The 20,260-nt window shown below is 47.6% G+C and overlaps 1 protein-coding gene and 1 long non-coding RNA gene across 2 annotated transcripts in view; one reads left to right on the top strand and one right to left on the bottom strand.

Annotated features, from left to right (window-relative positions):
• The window catches only part of LOC126522711 (protein SSUH2 homolog), a 66,670-nt gene that overhangs the window by 895 nt on the left and 45,515 nt on the right, over positions 1 to 20,260 (top strand). Inside the window, exon 2 of the mRNA XM_050171498.2 lies at positions 7,849 to 8,024. Coding sequence (XP_050027455.1) covers positions 7,849 to 8,024 — 176 coding nt within the window. The remainder of the gene's footprint in view (positions 1 to 7,848; positions 8,025 to 20,260) is intronic.
• Positions 1 to 20,260, bottom strand: part of LOC129382494 (uncharacterized) — a 47,808-nt gene that overhangs the window by 9,748 nt on the left and 17,800 nt on the right. The gene's annotated exons all lie outside the window — the stretch shown is intronic.

Here is a 20,260-nt window from a genome sequence, read left to right as displayed (position 1 = left end):
ATAAATGCGGCTGCCAGCGCCTGTCACGATAACTACCCGAATCGGGCTGTTTTCATCGGCGCATTCACGTTACCGAGACGACCGCTGTGATGTCAACATTAGCTCTCCACAGAATGGGCGATGCGCGCGCGCGTCTTGATGCTTGCACAAGACAGAACATAGTAGAGCCATAGAATAAAGAACCAACTTTGTAGAGCGTGTTGCTTCCGATATCGATTCGCTTACGGAGCCTGCGATAGTTTCGGTGCTTTCTGTCGGCTTGAAATTAAACGAGAGTGAACGGGATGAAACCACGGTCGTGTCACTAGACACTGTAATATGTCACGTGTATGCGCAAAAACGCTGCCTAAAGTCCTATTCGGAGCCACCATTCGGGCTTTGAAGCAGAAGTCGCGCCAGTTTATCTCGCAGTTAAAGAAAACGTAGGAACGAGAAATATCGGTCGTTCTGGTTAGCAAAGATTGCTCGCTCTTTATTCCGACGCGCCGCAGCTCGTTACCACACAGGGAGCTGCTGGAGCGCCCCTGTCCATCTGCCGCCCCGAGTCAATGCACCACGTCCGCTACCACCACCATCTGCTATGGCTCAAGCGAGCATGGCGCAGGGTACGTTGCTCGCTGGGAGGGTTATGATTGGCCGTCGTGAAGGGGAAGCTCGATCTTCTCTCCGTTGGGGCAGCGCGCGCTCCTCTTCGAACGTCACGAGATCGATAATGAATCTGCCGCCGGTGTCGGCGCACCCGCTGCCGGGGTGTCGTGTTTTCTTCCTTCGGAGGACGTCGACGCGCGCGAGTTTGTGTGCGTGTGCGCGTACTACTGGCGACCATCGCGGCGCGCTGCGGTGCGCTGTTCTGCGCGCGCTGCTGGGCCGGTCCAGCGCACGGGCGGACCGTGACCCCGTTTCCTACATTGCGTGAGGATAACGGAGCTTGGGCCGGTCTGGCTCCGCGGTTTTAAACGCAGGGAGCCTCTGTTTTCTTTCTTTCACTTAAATCTTTGCGTGCGTAATTAGCCGTGCGCGTCGCGCGAGGCGCACCGCGCCATCATTGTCTTTTGTCCTCAAGAATTAATAAGCGGCCCTCGGATGGCGACGGAGTCTTCGCGTGGTCGACTATGCGACCGCTGACATATTTGTCGCTGTCTGCGGACATCCGTGTTGTTTGGTTGACCAACGATCTCCGTCTGCCATCGCCTAAGTGTCGGTACACAAGTTCGGGAAGTCTGTTGTTTACAAGCCACGCTGTCCTATCCGCTGTGATAGCCTGATTTGGCTACCTCGCCATCGGCGACCTTTCTCAGAAGAATACAATAAAGTGAAAGAAAGACAGCGGGCCTGTATTATACATAATAGCTTTCGAGAGCGACCGCAAATGCGATAGGTAAGTCTCCCGTCGTGCATAAATAAATAAATAAATAAACTCAAGAGAAATAAACATAATCGCAAAATGTCAGGCTCGGTGAATGAATTGCGGACAGATTAAGGATGGACGGAAACAACTTTATTGTAAATCCGGCCAAGTTTAATGACCCGCAGATTAATGAAAGGCAACGATGTAGGATTCCAGCATTGGAGTAGGTATGCATATAAATGTATGCCTCCTCTACAGGTCGAAGAAAAATTGGTCGCTGATGTAAAGTCCGCAAAACACTTTGGCATAATGTTCGACTTAATTTATTCTTTTTACGGTAGATACTCCCAAAAAATACTGAGGTTATTTCAAAATGTTCGCTCAGTAGTTTTATTTGTTTTTCCTGTCAGTTATGAAAAGTAACTGTCTCCGGTTATGATGAATATTATTATACTTTGCAATAAGTATTGTTTGTATCGTGCATCGCATTGTTCATTTTATGTCATTTTAATGTATCATATTTTCGCTGCTAACGGTGGGCTCAGAGTTTGCAGTGTCAAACGGCAGAATTTCTAGAACGATTACAAACTGTGACATGGCAAAGTGCCACCATATTGTGTTTATATATATATATATATATATATATATATATATATATATATATATATATATATATATATATTCGAAGATAAGATTCAGAAATTAAGGAAGAAAGAGCGTTGCCCTTTTAAGTTATTTCACATTCACTACACAAAGTGTGCTTGAAAAAATGGAAGTGGCGGGGGAAGGAGGAGGAGGAGGAGGAGAATGAAGGGGAGGAGGAGAATGAAGGGGGGGGGGGGGGTGACACGCCGAGCAGCCGTGCTGGGAAGCCGACTGACGCCACTGATCGGGCGCACCAACCCGAGAAGAGCGCAGCTATCCGTACAGTGTATGTAAAGCAGCCGTACACTAAGCTGCGTTATACAGTAATTCGACAAAGAGCTTGACTAATACTTATATATAACCATAAAAATCTGATTTAGAACGAATGTACATAGCAATCACGCGCGCAGTAGTGTTTCATTGCTGAGATATTGACAGGGAATTAGTGCGAGATTAAGCTGCGCAGCCTAATGAAGGGGCTCTCAAAGGAAAGCATCGAGTGTTTCACCTGAGACAGCGATAGCTGGCTCGGCGACGACAGGAATACACGTCATTTTCGAGTATCGGAAGAGCCCATAGCAGATGTATTAATTCGGCCTATACGGTTACGTCGGACGCAACCATATCGGCGCCGTTTTCCATGTAGTGCCAAAAGAAATGACAGCCGTCCCGGTATGACGTTTCCGCGCGTAATGTCCGTCTAACTATTTTTCCTTCTTGCAAATGCAGGAACGTTGTTTATTTTGACGGTACATAGGTTCCCGCCACGCCTAAAAAATGCACAAGGATACAGAACGCATGTTGTAGAAGCAACTTTACCAGCTTTCTCTGAGGCTTGGCAGAGTTTAGGCTGTTTAGAAGTTTAGTTGTTTATGTTAAGCAAAATACCCTTGAAGAGCTAGTGCTCTGGGGTCATGTTTGCTGTCGATATATTTTTTTTTCGCCGCATGGTCATTAGTATAGAGACCGGACCGGCACTATGAATGCAGGATTCAGGCGCCTAAAACGGGTGCTTAATGCCCCCATTTACTGTAAGTTGCCCCTAATAGGCACTATTAATTGTTCGGAAACAAGGATCTGTTTTGTGTATTGAATATGCGTAGCCCCTTTTCAATGGAAGAAAACCAAAGTAGCGCTCGATCGTTTGTAAGGGCTGAAAAGCAGCAACCCTATTGTGCAATAAGTCATCGCTTCATGGGGCTTTGGTGGGCACACGAGAGGCCGCTTTTTCTTTTTTTGTCAATCTTCACGGGCGTGCCTTCCTTAGTGCCGCTTGTTTTGCGTGGAAGGCGCCGAGACGTTCTCCCTATAAAGGGTTGCAGAAAATTGCGGCTTTCCCTCTTCACAGTCACACTTTCTTTTCTACGTGGTGTGTGGACGACGCGATTCAGTACCAAGGGGACCCGGACCGTGGTCTAATTTCGTTCTCGTACCTACGGTTTCTTGCGTATACGGTACACAACTGAATGGGTATTTGCCTGCAAGGAGAAAATGTGGCAATTAAACGAGGCCCGTGTATTGCGAAGCACAGGTGGACGGTCGTATGTTACAGAAGATAAAAAGGTACGAGTACCCGAGAGCTTCTAACTTTAAACGAACCGACGGACGGACAGACAGACAAAGGAAGAAGAGGACCGAAAGCAGAAGTGCTTAGATTAAACAAACGAGATCTGTTTAATGATGCGATACAACGCACGAACGTTCTGCGTTCTTTGAAATTGGAGCTGCGGTGGTTGGTGGCGGAGAAGCAAGACCCTTATTTACGCCTGAACGCAAGGCGGCAGTTCTTGGCCGCCGCTTGCGGCGCGATCAAAAGCGCTCCGAACATTCCGTCCCGAGTGTATACACACGTATACGTATATACGTACACGAGTCTGTGCGAGGGGCACAGAGAACCGGCTATGTAACGAAAGACATCGTCTCCCACGCGTCGATCCCTGCAGGCGCCGGTCCAAGCACTTTCTCATTCGCACGAGGTAAGCGGAGAGAAGGCTAACTGGCCACGTCTTCCTGGAGCATAGCTTGCCTGAGTCACGACAGTGTGCTTGCGTGTGGCCTGCGTGCGTGTGCTTGTGTTTACGGTGGCGGCGGTTGTAAACACGGCCAGCTCCAGGCGCGCGCCTGGGTGTATACGCGAAGAGGTGCGTTCCTGAAGCACGTATACCTTTGCGCATTCACGCTCCGATGGGGTGAGTCCCGTCGTGGCCTCAAAGCGGGAACCACTTTACTATGTATACACTTTGTCAGCAGAAATAGGTGCATGTGTAGTACACCACTGACTCATGTGCTTGCGAGCTGTATACATGTGCATGTGCCGCGCTCGACGGAGGCGGGGGAATTTTTTTCCGTGGAGATTTCCCACCGTCGATAGTTGAGCATGAGCGCCATATAGGAGGTTGTGTGCTGTAGCGCAAGAACTAGGGAATCTCTAGGGAATCGTTTCGAAGAATGTTGCGAGCGCTCGCCCTTGTCTCTTTCGTGTCTGTGTCTTATTTCAGTATTTTGCGCTGACGTATACAGTCGGCGTCAGAAGTTCACGGACCACGAAAACTGAGAAAACGTTTGACTTTCCGAGCAGTTTGTGACAGTGGCCAGTAAAATTACGCAACGTTGTGTTGTTCGCAAATATTTGCAGGATGGAGATTCGTGTATACGTGTACGGAAAATATTCACTTTTAGCTCTGATCCCGCGGTCCGTAAAGTTTTTTTTTTTTTTTTTGCCGTCTGTACTCTAGCAAAAATGCAATTGACAGACCACTCGGACAGTCCGATCTTAAGAGAATACGGACGTAACGTTTTCAACTTATCATTCTTGCTATGAATGAAGGTAGTCGACCTCGAAACGCCAGACGAAATGCCGCCAAGCACTTAGAGCGGCCCTAAATATTTTACGCTAATAACTTTTCTACGAGTCAGTTTCAGTATATCGTTTCTCAGGAGGTATGTATCATGACACAATATGTAGTCACATGGGTGGAGGATATCGTGACCTTTTGGCACTCGCTCGGCTGTCTGGTATGCTCGTTGCGTGGCCCTATGTAGCAACCTTTCTCTCTTCTTCCTTTTTTTTTTTTTAAATACGGTTGTAAGTGAAGTTTAGAATCGCGAGGTGCTTGATTTCGCGCTACTGTGGCATACGCTTTGAAGCATACTGCACTGTATACAGCACACAGCGTTCTTGGCATTTACCTACTTTGCGTTGCTTTCTGCGTTGTAGGTAATATAGTATTCCTATGCATGAAACGGGACACCGCTCTGATTGTGGTCTCCTTGTGCGATTTTCGCTTGCTTTCTTTCGCTGCTGGACTTGGGGTACAATATATACGCGCAGTTTCCGTCAAAAGTATTTAGGCTGGGTTTCTCAACTTCTTCACCGTGAAAGCAGATCGTAGGGCTGATGGTTCCTTTGTGCTGGAGTAATTGCGTGACACCCACGTTTAACTCAATTTCGAGAGCTTGTAGTCCCCGATGCAGTACATTCGCTTCACTTGGGTGTAAAAAGAGTAAACATACTGTGCCGGAAAAGTGAGCGCACACCACAGGAAAAAAAATAATAATCTAAATATCTTGGGCAAATTAGGGTCAAGCGGTAACTCCCGCAAGAACAGTTCCCAGCACACCTTTTTTTTTTTGCTTACATTGTAGATCTAGCGAGCGTTTGCTGTGGTTTGACTGTCGCGGAAGCAGTGAACTCTGCACTTTTCACGAAGGCTCTACTACTCTTGTTACAGTTCTCTGTATGCCCCCCTTTCATTGTCTTTTTCTTGCACGGGAAGTTGTAGTGCTGAGGGCGGTGAAACATTCGCGCGAGAAAGCGCCCACACCGACCTGTATCGCTTGGCGAAGTGCGGTGTTCTGGCCACCGACCAGAGATGGTATATAGCTTCGGAAAATGGCCCGTTGTTCAGCCTATACCAAATAAGACAACCATTTACTTTTGCCGTCGCGAATATCGACAGCAGACAGGAGACACGTGATCTACCGCCTCCGAAAAGGTGTACTCGTCGTAGTCTGGGCTACTCGAGAAGTTATTCGTTAACGTGAATTAGCTCAACGAAAGGACGCATGAAAGGAGGCGAACAGCAACGTTGGCTGGCGTTGCCATTTTTTTTTTGTTTTTGCTTGCTCGTGTTAATAATTATTCAAGACCGACTACCCCAAACGATTGTTTCTTCTCATTGAGACGCAATATATTGTAATGCCGAGAAAGAACAACAGCAGTCGCAGCCTGGGCGGCTCGTGCGACTTTCTTGGATTGTGAATATTAGTTTTAATCTAGCCTTCATATCGTTCTCATGGGGTCTGCGCAGCGGTAGTTATTTGGTTCTGTGCAGTAGTTCCCTCTAATGTTGCACGTAATGCGAAGTAACTCAGTGTCTGTCTATACGATGACCTCGCTTGCGTCATTGCTGAGGGTCAACTTTGCGTTGATGCCGGCGAGCCGATTACCATGGAATCCAAGTCCCCAGGAAACCCGCTGACGATTCACTCAGTCAGCGTAATGCGAGAAGAATAGACGTTGAGCCGACTCTACAGATAGGCAGGAATTAAGCCGAGAGATATTACGCCAAAGTGACGCACGAAACACGCTCCACGTTAGTTGCGGGTTTTACTCGGTGGCGGACGCGCGTTTGTCATTCAGTGTGCGACTCGCAGCTGCTATCTCCCTCCGGTGTGGCTTTAAAACCCGAGAAACTTGCCCGAGGCATCTCCTTGAAACGTAAGCCCATAACATTACTCGTCAGCCGCTGTCGGCAAAGAGAAGCGCGGAACGATTGTCACATTTGTTGAGGCCGGCGAGCCGTGCTAGCGAAGCAACGAGACCACGCGCGGCTCGGCTACTTTCCTTTTTCCTCGCTCGGAGTGTGTATGCGCCTCGGGGCGCTGTCATTGACTCCGCGCCTCGCTCGGTCATTTGGCTCCATTATGTGCGCGCAGAGTCCGCGCAGTGGCCTTGTCTGCGTGGGGCCGTTCTTCACACGAAGGCGCACGTCCGGTGCTTCAACACGCACGCACGCACGCACGCACACGCACACGCACGTACACGCACGCACACACACACACGCACGCACACGCACGCACGCACGCACACGCACGCACGCACACGCACGCACGCACGCACGCGCGCGCGCGCGCCCGCACACGAGCATGTCAGTCTTATCCTTGACCGCGGTTCGCGCGCACTTAAAGAACTGCACTAATTTAGTTTAGACTGACATAGTGTAATTCCAAAACTCTATCTGATCTGTAAACGAAGTTTCAAAGCTGTAGTTTTCTCCCCGTGGCCGCAGCACCTCCCCCCCCCCTTTTTTTTTCTGCGAAGCAGATCCGGGAACCCTATTGACTCTCAAATCAGAGCATGCATGCGGTCCTCGAAAAAGATATCCGGTCGAGCACGTTTCTTATTGTTGGTTAAGTATCTGCACGTAGATGTCCCGAGACTGTTGCCCTTGCTAACGGCGTTTTGCGGCTTAGCCATCCGGCGTACAATTGCAATTGCGTGTTTCTGCACTGCTACAAGTCGGCGCACAGTATGGTCGCTTTTACTTCCGTCTGAGTTAACTGCCGGTAAAAAGACGGTTAGACTAGGTGTTAGGTTAAGCCGTGTAAGGGTAGAAGTTTCAGGAATGGAGACGCCAGCTTGATAATGCAAGACGCAAACGTAACAGCAAACAACAGCAACGCTAACAACAAGCAACAACAACGCAAACGTAACAGCAAACGGCGTTCTGGTAGTCGTGGCCACTCGCCGACATGGTACGAGCGGATAAGTGTGCGACGTTGCCGAGCAGTAGCTCATATACATATTCGCAGTGCTCCTGTCTGTAGCACACTCGTACCGTACACGCACGCAGGGGCGTCCTGTACGTGATGCCGCCACTTGAACCATCGGCCCCCCCGTGGACGCCTAGCCTGGTGCCGTCGTCGCCACCGCCCCCGCTGACGCCCGTCTCCAACACGCCCGGCGGCCGGCAACAGCTGCAGAATGACAAGGCCGCCCTCTGCCAGCAACAGCAACAGCAGAGCAACGGTGAGCCCGTGCTTTCGCTGCCCATGGCTGTATAGCCGCCATCTCGGTATGCGTTCTGCCGCAAGTGTTACTTCATTACTTAAATGATACTGCGCGACAAAAAAGACGACATGGACGTGAGAGAAGACGACACACCAGGCACCGTCTTCTCTCACGTCCGTGTCGTTTTTTTGTCTCGCAATATCATTTAAGTAATGACTTACAAACTTGCCCGGAATGCTGCTCTCATCATGTTACTTCATATTTTCGTTGATCTCCGTCTGCGGCGCCTTGAAAGTTGGCGTTTCACTCAAACGTCGCACGTATACATTCTCGCAGAATTACACGGTTCCGGATGTGGCTGCATGACTTTCACATGCGCGACTGATCCAATGTTGAGTGCGTTACAGGAAACGTTGTATCAATCAATCAATCAAAAAAGTGTTTTATGCGGGGTTCTCGTTCAATGGCAGTGCGTATGCGCGAAGTTATATCCACGTCAGTCTGCCGTCAAAAGAAACACGAGAACCTGGTAAAAGCTCTAAGTTATGGTGAATCGTATACGCCCTGATAACTTCTGCATTTGCGCCAGCTACGGTGTTCTGGCGTACGAAATATTCTAAAAATATTCTACTAGCATTCCGAACCCTGCATCACATTTAATCCGCCCTCCACTGCAGCGACGACCGGGCTTTTGTAACAGAACGGCTGCAGGAAAAAGAAAAGTAAATAATAGTTTAGAAAGGCAGCTTCTAGCGACCCGACGTCGTCACAGGGTGACGCAAGAGTCATTAGCGCGTCCGATAAAGAGCTCGGTGTTTAAGCCCGACGCTTGCAGTCCGCTTTAATCTTTTTCGTACGGAAGACACAAGAGGAACCACAGTGGGGCAGAAGGTTGTGTGCGCTGGGATGAAGGGAAGGGGGGGGGGGGGGGAGGCTGCGAAGAACTGCATGTCTGCGAATTTCGAAAGCAACATCGCTCTTTTCTTCTTTTCGTTGGCTGCTGCTTTGCGTTGAGCGTCACTTGGGTAATTAACACTGACCGCTGTCGCAGTGAGCAGTCATCAACGAGTACGCCTAACGCAAAAAAATAAGAAAGAAAAAAAGGGATGAAAAAATTGTCTGATCGATGTCTAATCTACTTTCCCGGCGAAGCTGAGACTAATCTCCCAGAGCTGAGACCGTGCCGTGTCACTTGTAGAAAACCAGACCAGCGGACGAGAGGCGCCTCGATGTGAATCGGTGGTCGCTGTGGCTGTGCAGTGCACGATGCAATAACCTAGCCTCAAGCGGCGACGGTTAATGCTATCTCGTGAAAATTGAGTCTTAGTACATTCTTGGCGAAGTCGATCGCAATGCTCTTTCTTTCTTTCTTTCTTTTTCTTTCTTTCTTTCTTTCTCCCCTTTTCTTTCTTTCTTTCTCCCCTTTCTCCCCTTTCTCCCCCTTTATGGTGAGCTTATAAGGGATTGCGTTCGCGCACATCCGAAGCCTGTGGGCCGCTAAGTTTAGTCACCGCTAATTGCCTCGATGACGTATACAGTAGCAAAGTAATTACGTAAGTCAGCCAGCGTCGCGCGCGCAGGGCTAAACGTGGTCGACGCATAATGCGTCGCCTGTAGGCGAATCATTAGGGCGCTGATGCACTAGGACGCTCACGATTATATGCGTGCTCGGAAACGGCGTATAGACGCGAAACAAGTTCACTGCGGTGGTTTTTCACACCGCTTAAAAGCTCTCGCGAGACTATCAGCAACATCGAATTTCTGCTCTTATTTTCCCAAATTTATAAACGGTTTTGGTGTCGTCCTCGCGTGCTTTTGCTGGTATATATTCTGTTCCGGTCATAACATTGGGCAGAATTATTGCGCACGCGCGCACGAGATGTTTATTGGCATTCGATCTCCTCTAAACTAGGCGAAGACAAAGACTCACCTAGCCTGCTTGAACTAACCAGGTTTTAATATATATATATATATATATGTATATATTGCAGTCAAGCATTTTGCCTGTTTCTCCTTGATCGTTTCGATCTTCATTAACATCCCTGTCTCTGTATTGTACAGTTACCTATGCCTGTAACGACCCCGGCTCTATCGATCTCTTCCGTGCCTTTTTTTTTTCTTTTTTTCCAGCGATACATTACGCGTGTCTTGCTTATCTCGACTGCCGGTCAAGTGCTTAATGCTTCCATCCGCTTTGGATGCCAGCGCTTATGGAAGGCAGACGTCCCCTACGGGTCCTGCTGGGTGAATGACTTGGCATTCCATTATGGTGTGCGCCGAGTCGTTTTCGGACTTATGCTGCAGCAGACACATGCATTATCCTCTTGCGAATATTTGCTTCGGTATGCATTGGTCTTCACACAGCGAGCTCGGGCCTCAGATAGCAAGTCACTGCTATATGTGTTATCGTACAAGTTTTCTCACCTGATTTCTTTCTTGCCGCATTTGTAAAACTTCGTGGACTCTTTTGGTTTCCATCTTTTGCATCCAATTTACCGTCTCTGTTTTTTTTTTCACTTTATTTTTATGACTGTGAGTTGTCTATTTGCACTTTCAATATAACCTTTACTTGGTTGCCAACATTCTTGACCTCTTTTTTCATTCCGTATCTGCACTTTTGAGGTACAGATATGTATGCACTTTAGCTTGCCATCTTCTTTTCTTTTTTGTCCATGTTCCCGAGTGTTTCTTCAAAACTAATTTTTCTCTGTGGTTACCTGATTTCAAAGTAGCCTCAACCTACGTTACCGTGCACTGCCTCACTTGTTTTACCGTGCGCCCCCCTAATCCCACCGGCCAACCCCGACATGATCCCCGATTTTTAGCTCAGCATGGCAACAGCAACAACGCTGCTAGCGACATCTCGTAACGCTTTGTCCAGCCATGACACATTAGACATGTTTTCCTGTTACATAGGTGTTCTTGTCGAATAATAATATAGACAAAAGCTGCATGTTAACGATTATGTCACTGCAGACGTATTACACCAGCGCGTAAGTAGAATATCTTTTTTTCTGCAATAATAATTATGCGTCCTGATGATGATGATGATTTATTGGCATCCCCTTTGAAACAGGGCGGTGACAAATAGTCACCTTGCCTGCTTGGACTAATCAGGTAGGCTGCACATGCTTTTCATTCTAGCACTTTTGTATACATCTCCATAATCTTCTTTCTCTTCCTCATATAGTCTCTATCTACCTTGCACCGCTACCTATGCCTGTAACGGATCCGGTCGTATAAATCTCTTCCCTGCTTTTTTTTTTTTTTTTACCGATACTTTAGACAACCCTTAGTTATCTCGACTGTTGACCGGTTGATGCTTCCGTCCACTTTAATTTCAAGGGCTTCTGGAAGGTGCACGTTACCTACGGGTCTAACTAGGTGAATTACTTCGCATTCCATTAGAGTGGGCTGAGTAGTTCCCAGATTTTCGTTGCAGCGTCCGCATGCTTCATCTAGTTGCGAATATTTGCTCCGGCATGTTTTTGTGCTTAGGCAACGAGCTCGAGCCTCGAATAGCAGCGCGCTGCCCTTTGTGTTATCGTACATATCTTTTTCCTTTCTAATTTCTTCTCATTCTTGCGAATCTGCATGGTCTTGTTCTGTTTCTATTCTTTGCATTGAATTTGCTGTCTCTGCTTCTCTCTTTCTTTCTGATGACTCATGGTTGTCTCTTTCACTTTCTATTACCCTGTATATTACTGCCAACTTCCTTGAGCTCCTCCTCTCAACGCTTTTCAGGTACAGATACTCAAGTGTGCACTCTAGCCCCCCCTTTATTTTGACCCACGTTCCTGAATCTTTCTCGAAAACTAATTTTGCTCTGCGCTTCTCTGACTTCAAAAGAGGCCCAACTCATGTCACCCTGCACTGCTTCATTTGCGGTTTGGCGAGGGCTCCCAAAGCTAACAGGACTGGCGATCCTCTCTGGTTATACTACGCATCACCAGGTGGTACCACCGGCCCGGCCAGCTAAAATTTTCTGTCTCGCTCTCAATTTCGTGTATGGTACACGTCGGTGCTGCCGGTGATGTTCATAAAAGAACCCAAACCTGGACAAGCTGGTATACATTCTTGAAAACAAAGCGTCAACAGGAAAGGGAAGCAGACAAGCTTGTACCGGCGGTGCGCGCAACTGTCACTTATTTGAAGTAAAAGAAAGACTATACATATGTTGTCTTACAGCGCCGGTCTTTGTCTGCTTTCACTTCGTCCCTTGCTTGTTGGCGCTTTGTCTTCAAAATGGATGTTTGAATAGCCGTTTTATGAACGACCTACGCTGCCCAAACGCACAACTCCACCGTTCGCTAGAGCTGTTGAGTAACCTAGGTCAGTGCTGATTTATTAGACATAAACAAGAGCAGCGATGTAAACGTTGCACGTCCGCAAAGCTTGAACAATTGTAAATAGAATCTGCCCTTGAACAGAATGGCAGATTCGCCGGCTTCCACTTCCGTTACGTCCTCCGCCTTTTTTGCTATACTGCGTCCTCGCTGTTGTTTACGTAGTGTAACGAACGTTTGTATTTGTGGTAAAAGCGCACACAAAGGAACCCGAATTTGCGCGTACAATTTGCATCGGCACAATAGGCATTGTGTGCGCTGCTCTGTCAAGTCTTTCCGGTTAACATTTTTTCAAGCTGGTTATTTGCATGTGGGCTGCCTGCGGGCTTCCTGTTTATTTACGATGGTCTGTTATGTAAATAACTGTAATCACCATTGTAAACTGCGCTGAAGTTCAAGGATACCTTTTGTCGGAGGTATTCTTGCCTCGAGGTTTCCCTACTTTTACAAACTTCAAAAAGGTCACCAGCTGTGCCATTTTAAAGCGAAAAGTTTCTTTGTGGAGGCGGATGAGTTTTGATGCTGCAGTGATTAGACCGTGAATAGGAAAAGAGCATGTTTAGAGGAGGCTAAGATAGGGATGAGGAAGATATAAGGAGGGTATGTGTAGAAATGAATGAATGCCGGCGCCGCTAGAGAAGAGATGTAATTTTAAAACTTCATGCGTATCTTCTTTAGAGCTCCTCAGGCGTTGTAAGTTTTTGATTACATTTTTCGTTTTCCTGTGTAATATGTTCGCATGCGTGAAATGCCGGAAAAAAAGTTTTAAAACAATTTCGAGCGGGCGTGTTTTTCTGTAAAGCGTGCTTCACGCACAGCTTTTGTGTATTGCTGAGAAGGCGTCCGCAAACTATGCAGGATGCTAAAGTTTTGACAGGCTGCCAGGCATCGGTGCTGTCTACGCGACCCGAAAACGCTTGACGGCAAGCTAAGCGGGGTATTCCGGAATCACTTTGTATATTTTTTGTTGTTGATGACTTTGGCAAGTTCTGGGTGCTATTGCTATGTTTAGCAATCCACTGGGAAAGAACGCTCAGCGGATATGTGCGGGAACAAGAAAATTAGGCCAAAAGTCACATCTCCGAACAGTGTTTGCCATCTTTTGTGAGCACTTTCTCGTGTTAAAGTGCTGTACTTAAATATGTTTTTGTCAATGCAGATCAGCTTTGCTTCCGATCATAATTTACTGTAGGCATTCCTGATTCGTCTTCCAAAAAGGAGCGTGACTGTTATGAGTGCAAACCTTTCTCCGGGGCTGGCCGATGAAACAATTTAATAGATAATACGGTGTTATTTTTACTTTACGCAGTACTAATGAACGACTTCCCGTCCTAAAATGTAAGAATAACGCGGCACTATTTTTAACGAATGTATTAAACCTGGTCTCAGTATGCGAAGTTTTGTATAACATTTCGAGTAATAACTTGAGTTAATAGCGACGGGTGCCTCCATATTTAACAGTGAACCTTGAATAACGTAATTGAAATACTTTTCATTTTCCTAATTATCTTCAATTCAGTTTATCTGATGATCAGTTTATCTAACTATCTTCAATTCAGTTTATCTGATTATGTTACCTAATCACCTTAATTACGTAGCATAGTTTGGCTGAATTCGCGCTGAGCTTGAGCGCGAAGCGCTGACTTTGCTGACATAGCTGTGACGCTTGCTTTACTACCAGCTCGCTCGGGCCATCACTGTGTCATGGTCACCTCGCACGAGGGAACGGACATGTAAACGAAGGAAGTGCTGCAGCAGTTAGAACTGCCGCAGGAGTGAATCTTGATTTTTGCTTCATTTTCAAGTCTTCACAACATCAGGCACAATGTCACATAAAAACTGACGCACTTTCAACGTACGTTGTGAGTAAAGTCAAGTCCGTCGCTTACTGACGAGCTGCGCAGTTTAATTTAGAAAAGACAAAGGGAAGGAGAGGGAGTTAAAAAGCGATTTAACCTCTAGTTGACGTCAAAGACAATGTCTTCCTGAGCAAGTTGCGTGTGAAATGGGGTGTATAAACAGTATAAATTATTGTGGAATAGAGAAATACCTTCCGGAGTCGAGCCTCCCGTTCATTGAGAGCTTCAGCATCTTTCTTCGCCGCATAGCGGTGTCTGGCAGTCTGTACTCGTTTCTTCTTCCGCTCTTCGAAGTCCACTTCGATCAGTCATTTTTTCGGGCGCGGCATGGCAATGCGAAGGCGAGCAACGATTGAACGAGCACCGGTGCCATTCCATCCTCCCCCACCCACCCACCCACCCACCCACCCACCTACCCACCCACCCGCCGATATACTGGAATTTTGGGATGCAGCGCCTAATTCTCCGTGTGCTGAAGGCGTAGTCACTGCGCACGACACTTTATCGCGTGACCTTTCGCGTGAGGGGATTAGGAGGAGTGTCGTACTCCAGATTGCACAACCTTCGGGATCGGCCCACATATTTAGGCTGCACTATCTCCGGCATCGGCACGCGAAAGAGGGTAGAAACACACATACCCGATATGGAAAGATATTCCAAAAGGACTTCTTCTTGGGCAAGTTGGTGCTTAGATTTCCTAGGTATACTCTGTGGCGCAAAATACATTTCTTGAAAAGGGACAGAAGAAAGGAAGACAGTGAAGCGCCAACTGTCTTCCTTTCTTCAGTCCCTTTTCAGGAAATGTATTTTGCGCCACAGAGTATACCTAGGAGACCGATATGGAAAAGTTGGGGCAATTCGCCAAGAAACAGTGTCTTTAAAAAATAAAAGAAAGCGAAAAAAGAAGGAAAAGAAAAAGCGAGAGAAAAGCTTGTGATGAAATATTCGCCAGTTGCGGCTCATAACCATTGCACTTTTGTATTGAGAGGTTGCTATTTCTTTTTTTTTTACTGCCGATAATCGCAAGTATGTATATATGTGAGCATACACAGCAAGCCATAACCATACAGCTAACCTTTAAAAAAAGAAAAAAAAAATAACAAGGGGGGGGGGGGGGGGGCATGTGGCGGCGAAATTCGGCGTAAAAACGTTTGGCCCGATTCTCGAGGCTCGCCCAAATGGAAACATGCAAACGTACGACCGTGCAGACGCATCCCTTTTGTTCTCGGCTGTTGTCTTTTGTCGGAGCTAAAAGTAGAGTTTCTTTCCGTTGCTTCGAAAGCTACCGGCGTTCTCCCACGATTTAACGGTCTCGGCTGGCGTCCGCCCCCGTGGCCCATTGAGCAACAAAGCGAGCGCGAGAAAACGGCGAGGAAAACGGCTGCCAAAACAAACGCACCGACAACGGGCCAACTGCAGTTTTTTTTAAGGCTCCTGCTGGTTTGCATTCGTTTCGCTTTGTTCTGAACTTGTTTTCCTTCCTTTTTTATTTCGCGCGCGCGACGTTGAAGATAAATAGGAACGTTTTAACTGCCGTGTCACGTGGAGTCTGAGTCATTCGCGACAGGCCTTTTGAAACGCGTGTTATACCCGTCTACCTGAACTGAAGCGTTTATATGTAATGATTTCTTTCTTTCGATGACGATAAGTGGGGATGTGACGCAAGCAACGGAGAAGTATATGTCGTGGGCTGTATAATTAGGTCGCGTTGGCGGTGCTTGGATTGATTTTCGCCATCTGGTATTTTTTAGCGTGTGCCACAAGCTTGTTCGGACTGTCTTTATTCCTTTTTAGGGACCTTGGAAACACTTCTTACCGTAGAAGTTATTTCTTTTCTAAACATTTCCCCTCAACAATGCACGTAAATACGAGGAAACTTTAATGTTACACTGAACTACACGTGAAGTATAGAAATCCTGAAGTACACCTGAAGCACAGTAAAAAAAAGCACTGCTATAATTTTAAATGCAACAAGCCTTACTGAAATCGGCTCCGTCAGTAACGTTTGTTGAATTTGCTGTTCTACTCAAACTCTAGCGCTCTGCTACGCGCGAACTGCTGAGTCCGTGAACTTGGTCAAGTGCTCTAATTGGTGCTGGGCCGCGTTTCCTCAAGGGTTGTAGTATATAGCGCTAATCCTCCTCCTCCTCCTCCTCCTCCTCCTCCTCCTATTCATCATCATCATCACCACCACAATCATCATCATCATCAACCAATCAATCAATCCTTTATTGACTCTTGTTGAATTCGTACTGAATTTGGCTGTATCGTGCGTTCTCCCTATGCAACCGCGCACATTGGGATGAACGACCATATCTTGCTTATACCTGCCCCGCAGGGGCGTCTGCGCAAGCAGGCGTTTGGTGTGTTGCGACACCACGTACCCGAGCACACGAGGGTCGGACCCTCCCGCGTGTAGCCGTGCGCGGCTTAGCCGTGTCTGGGGAAAAGGGGATCCTGGGGGTTGAGCCGATGCTGGGTGTTTGGACCTTTCAGGCCCCCCGGCGGAGGCAACACACCCCTTTGGCCTCTGCTTCACATAGACGGCACCCCCGGACTGACCCACCCGGGGGAAATCGGTAGTTGCCTTTTCCTGTCTCTCTCTCCCTCCAGTCTTCGTCTTTCTCTTACTTTTCGTCTTTCCTGTCTTCTCCTAGCTTCCGCTTACTTCCAATTTTTCCAGGCAGCAAGGGTTAACCCTGTGTGAATAACCAACCTAGGTTATCTCATATTTGGTTATAGTGGTAATGTACAGCTGGCGCTTGCAGGCCGTGTCTCACACGCCCTGCAGCGCCCCCTTGTAGGACTCCACGGTGGGTGGCTGGCGTTACTGCCGAAATTACAATCTCCTATGGCTACTTCCTTTCCCCTACTACCTGATCGCTCCCTGAAGAGGGGGCGCACCGATGATGTCTTAGAATTTTTCGCCCGTCAAAAAGAAACTTTTCCACGCTTCCACGTAGTCCACTCCGAAACACCAAACAAACCCGTACGAACAATCTCACCATTTCTCGTGTCTAAGTCTCTCACCCAAGTTTTTGGTACAGGTTACAAAGCATCCAGAATGGCAAGCGGTGATCTCCTCTTGGAGCTCCGAAACAAGAAGCAATATGAGAACCTACCGAACCTAGTATCATTTGGCGACGCCAAAGTGACAGTAACTCCGCATCGTACTATGAATACCACCCGTGGCGTAGTCTCCGATGATGATCTCTTGGAGCTGACTGAGGCTGAGCTCTTGGAGGGCTTCAGTGAGCAGAACGTCGTGAACGTTAAGCGAATAAAGATGAGGCGTGACAACAAGGAAATACAGACCAAACATTTGATACTAACTTTTGGCACAAGTGTCCTGCCCGAGTCCATCGAGGCCGGGTATATCAAGCTCCGTGTTCGGCCATATATCCCTAATCCCCTGCGTTGCTTCAAATGTCAGCGTTTCGGTCACAGCTCTCAGAGCTGCCGAGGCCGCCAAACCTGCGCTAAATGCAGTGCTAATGAGCACACTTCTGAATCTTGTGAAAACTCTCTCCGCTGCGTAAACTGTGAAGGTGAGCACGCTGCATACTCGCGGTCGTGCCCATCTTGGAAGAAAGAGAAGGAAATAGTTACGATTAAAGTAAAAGAAAACATAAGTTTCAAGGAGGCACGCAGGCGGGTATCGTACCTGCCCAAGAAAACCTTTGCCGATGTGGCGCGTCAGGGGGCAGCGTCACAACGGCCTCCGGCGGCTGTCCGACCCACAGGCAGTGAGTTGGCAGTTACGCCATCTGCCCCCGCGGCGGTTGCAGCTAGCGCTGCTCCGTCGACCCAGAATGAGGGACCAACGACCCCGAAGGTGGCCGCCGCCGAGGCTGTCCCAACCTCCCCGGCCCCTTCCAGCGCTGGCAACAGCCGGCGCAGCCAGATCCCTCAGGGAGCCCCATCGACCTCCGGGCTGGTGGGCGCAGGGGTCTTGCCCTCCAAGGCGGGACTCTCTCGGGAAACATCTCGCTCGCAAGAGCACGTGTCCGGCGCCTCACAAGAGGCAATGGACACTACACCCATCCTCAAGGCGCACCAAGCGCCTAAGGAGCGTCGAGGTTCCCTCGAACGCTCCAGAAAGAACAAAACCCCTATTACAGGGCCTCGAAAGGGCTCTGTAATCTAAGGCATCACTTCCGTTTCCGTACACACAGCACTAATTTACAATAAATATGGATACACAAATCATACAATGGAACGTCAGAGGTCTCCTTAGAAACCTTCATGATGTACAAGAACTGATCCACCAACACAATCCAAAAGTGCTGTGTTTACAGGAAACACACTTAAAACCACAACACACAAACTTTCTACGACCGTATGTCACGTTTCGGAAAGATCGCGATGATGCTGTCGCATCATCGGGCGGTGTTGCCATTTCTATCCATAAGAGCATTGCATGTCAACTTTTACAGCTACAAACGCCTCTCGAAGCAGTGGCGGTTCGAGCTGTACTCCTAAACAAACTCATCACCATTAGCTCTCTTTACATACCCCCACATTACAAATTAACGAAACATGAATTCCAATCCTTTATAGATCAATTGCCAGAACCTTACGTTGTACTTGGCGATTTCAATGCGCACAGCTCCCTGTGGGGCGACTCTCGTATAGATGCGCGAGGTCGTCTTGTTGAACAGTTCCTTTTTTCCTCTGGTGCGTGCCTTCTGAATAAGAAGAAACCCACATATTACTGTCTTGCAAACAATACCTTTTCTTCAATAGATCTGAGCATAGTTTCTCCGTCCATACTGCCTGAACTAGAATGGGAAGTTACGAATGATCCTTACGGAAGTGACCACTTCCCCGTACTACTAAGAACACTTAAAGAATACGAATATCCACCACAGGCTCCTAGGTGGAAGATTGACACAGCAGACTGGGAGAGGTTCCGAAACTTAACTAATATATCATGGGATGACATGTCTTCTTTAGAAATCGACGCTACTGTGGAGTACTTCACAGCCTTTGTAATAGATGCCGCATCTAAATGCATACGTGAATTAAGCGGCTCGGCATGCAAACGGCATGTCCCGTGGTGGAACAATGAATGCAGAATCGCACGTAGAAATCAGAACAAAGCGTGGGGGTTGCTACGCGCTTCGCCCACTGCAGAAAATCTTGTCAACTTTAAGAAAGTAAAGTCCCAAGGCAGGAGAACCCGCCGACAGGCTAGAAGAGAAAGTTGGGAGAAGTTTTTATCAAGTATAAACTCTTATACAGATGAGGCCAAAGTATGGAACAAGGTAAATAGAATTATAGGGCGACAAACATATTCCCTTCCTCTGGTAAATACACAGGGCGATACACTGCAAGATCAGGCAGACTCACTTGGGGAGCACTTTGAGAGCGTATCAAGTTCAAATCATTATTCGCAATCCTTCCTGAAATATAAGCAAATAGAAGAACGTAAGCCACTAACAAGAAAATGTCGAGAGAATGAGCCTTACAACCGTCCATTTAGTATTGCCGAATTAAGAGCTGCCCTGAGCGCATGCAAGAGCTCCGCACCAGGATCTGATAGAGTCATGTATGAAATGCTCAAAAACTTACACAATGACACGCAACTTACACTACTCACACTTTTCAACACCATCTGGAATGCAGGGTACCTTCCAACCGCGTGGAAGGAAGCCATTGTGGTCCCTGTTTTGAAACAAGGCAAAGACCCTTCCTCAGTGGCAAGTTACCGCCCGATAGCCCTCACAAGTTGCATTTGTAAAGTGTTTGAAAAAATGATAAACCGGCGACTCATTCATTTCCTTGAACAGAGCAAAATGCTTGATCCTTATCAGTGCGGCTTCCGAGAAGGGCGCTCCACAACTGACCATCTTGTACGTGTAGAAGCAAATATTCGGGACGCATTTGTGCACAAACAGTTTTTGTTATCCATATTCCTAGATATGGAGAAGGCGTATGATACGACGTGGCGTTACGGAATCTTAAGAGACTTGTCGGAAATGGGCATCCATGGTAATATGCTAAACCTCATAGAAAGCTATTTGTCCAGTCGTACATTCCGGGTAAA

The sequence above is a fragment of the Dermacentor andersoni genome, chromosome 6 (assembly GCF_023375885.2).
Source record: "Dermacentor andersoni chromosome 6, qqDerAnde1_hic_scaffold, whole genome shotgun sequence".
Lineage (NCBI taxonomy): Eukaryota > Metazoa > Arthropoda > Arachnida > Ixodida > Ixodidae > Dermacentor > Dermacentor andersoni.
Note: the sequence above shows the minus strand (reverse complement) of the source record. Positions and strands in the feature narration are given on the sequence as shown.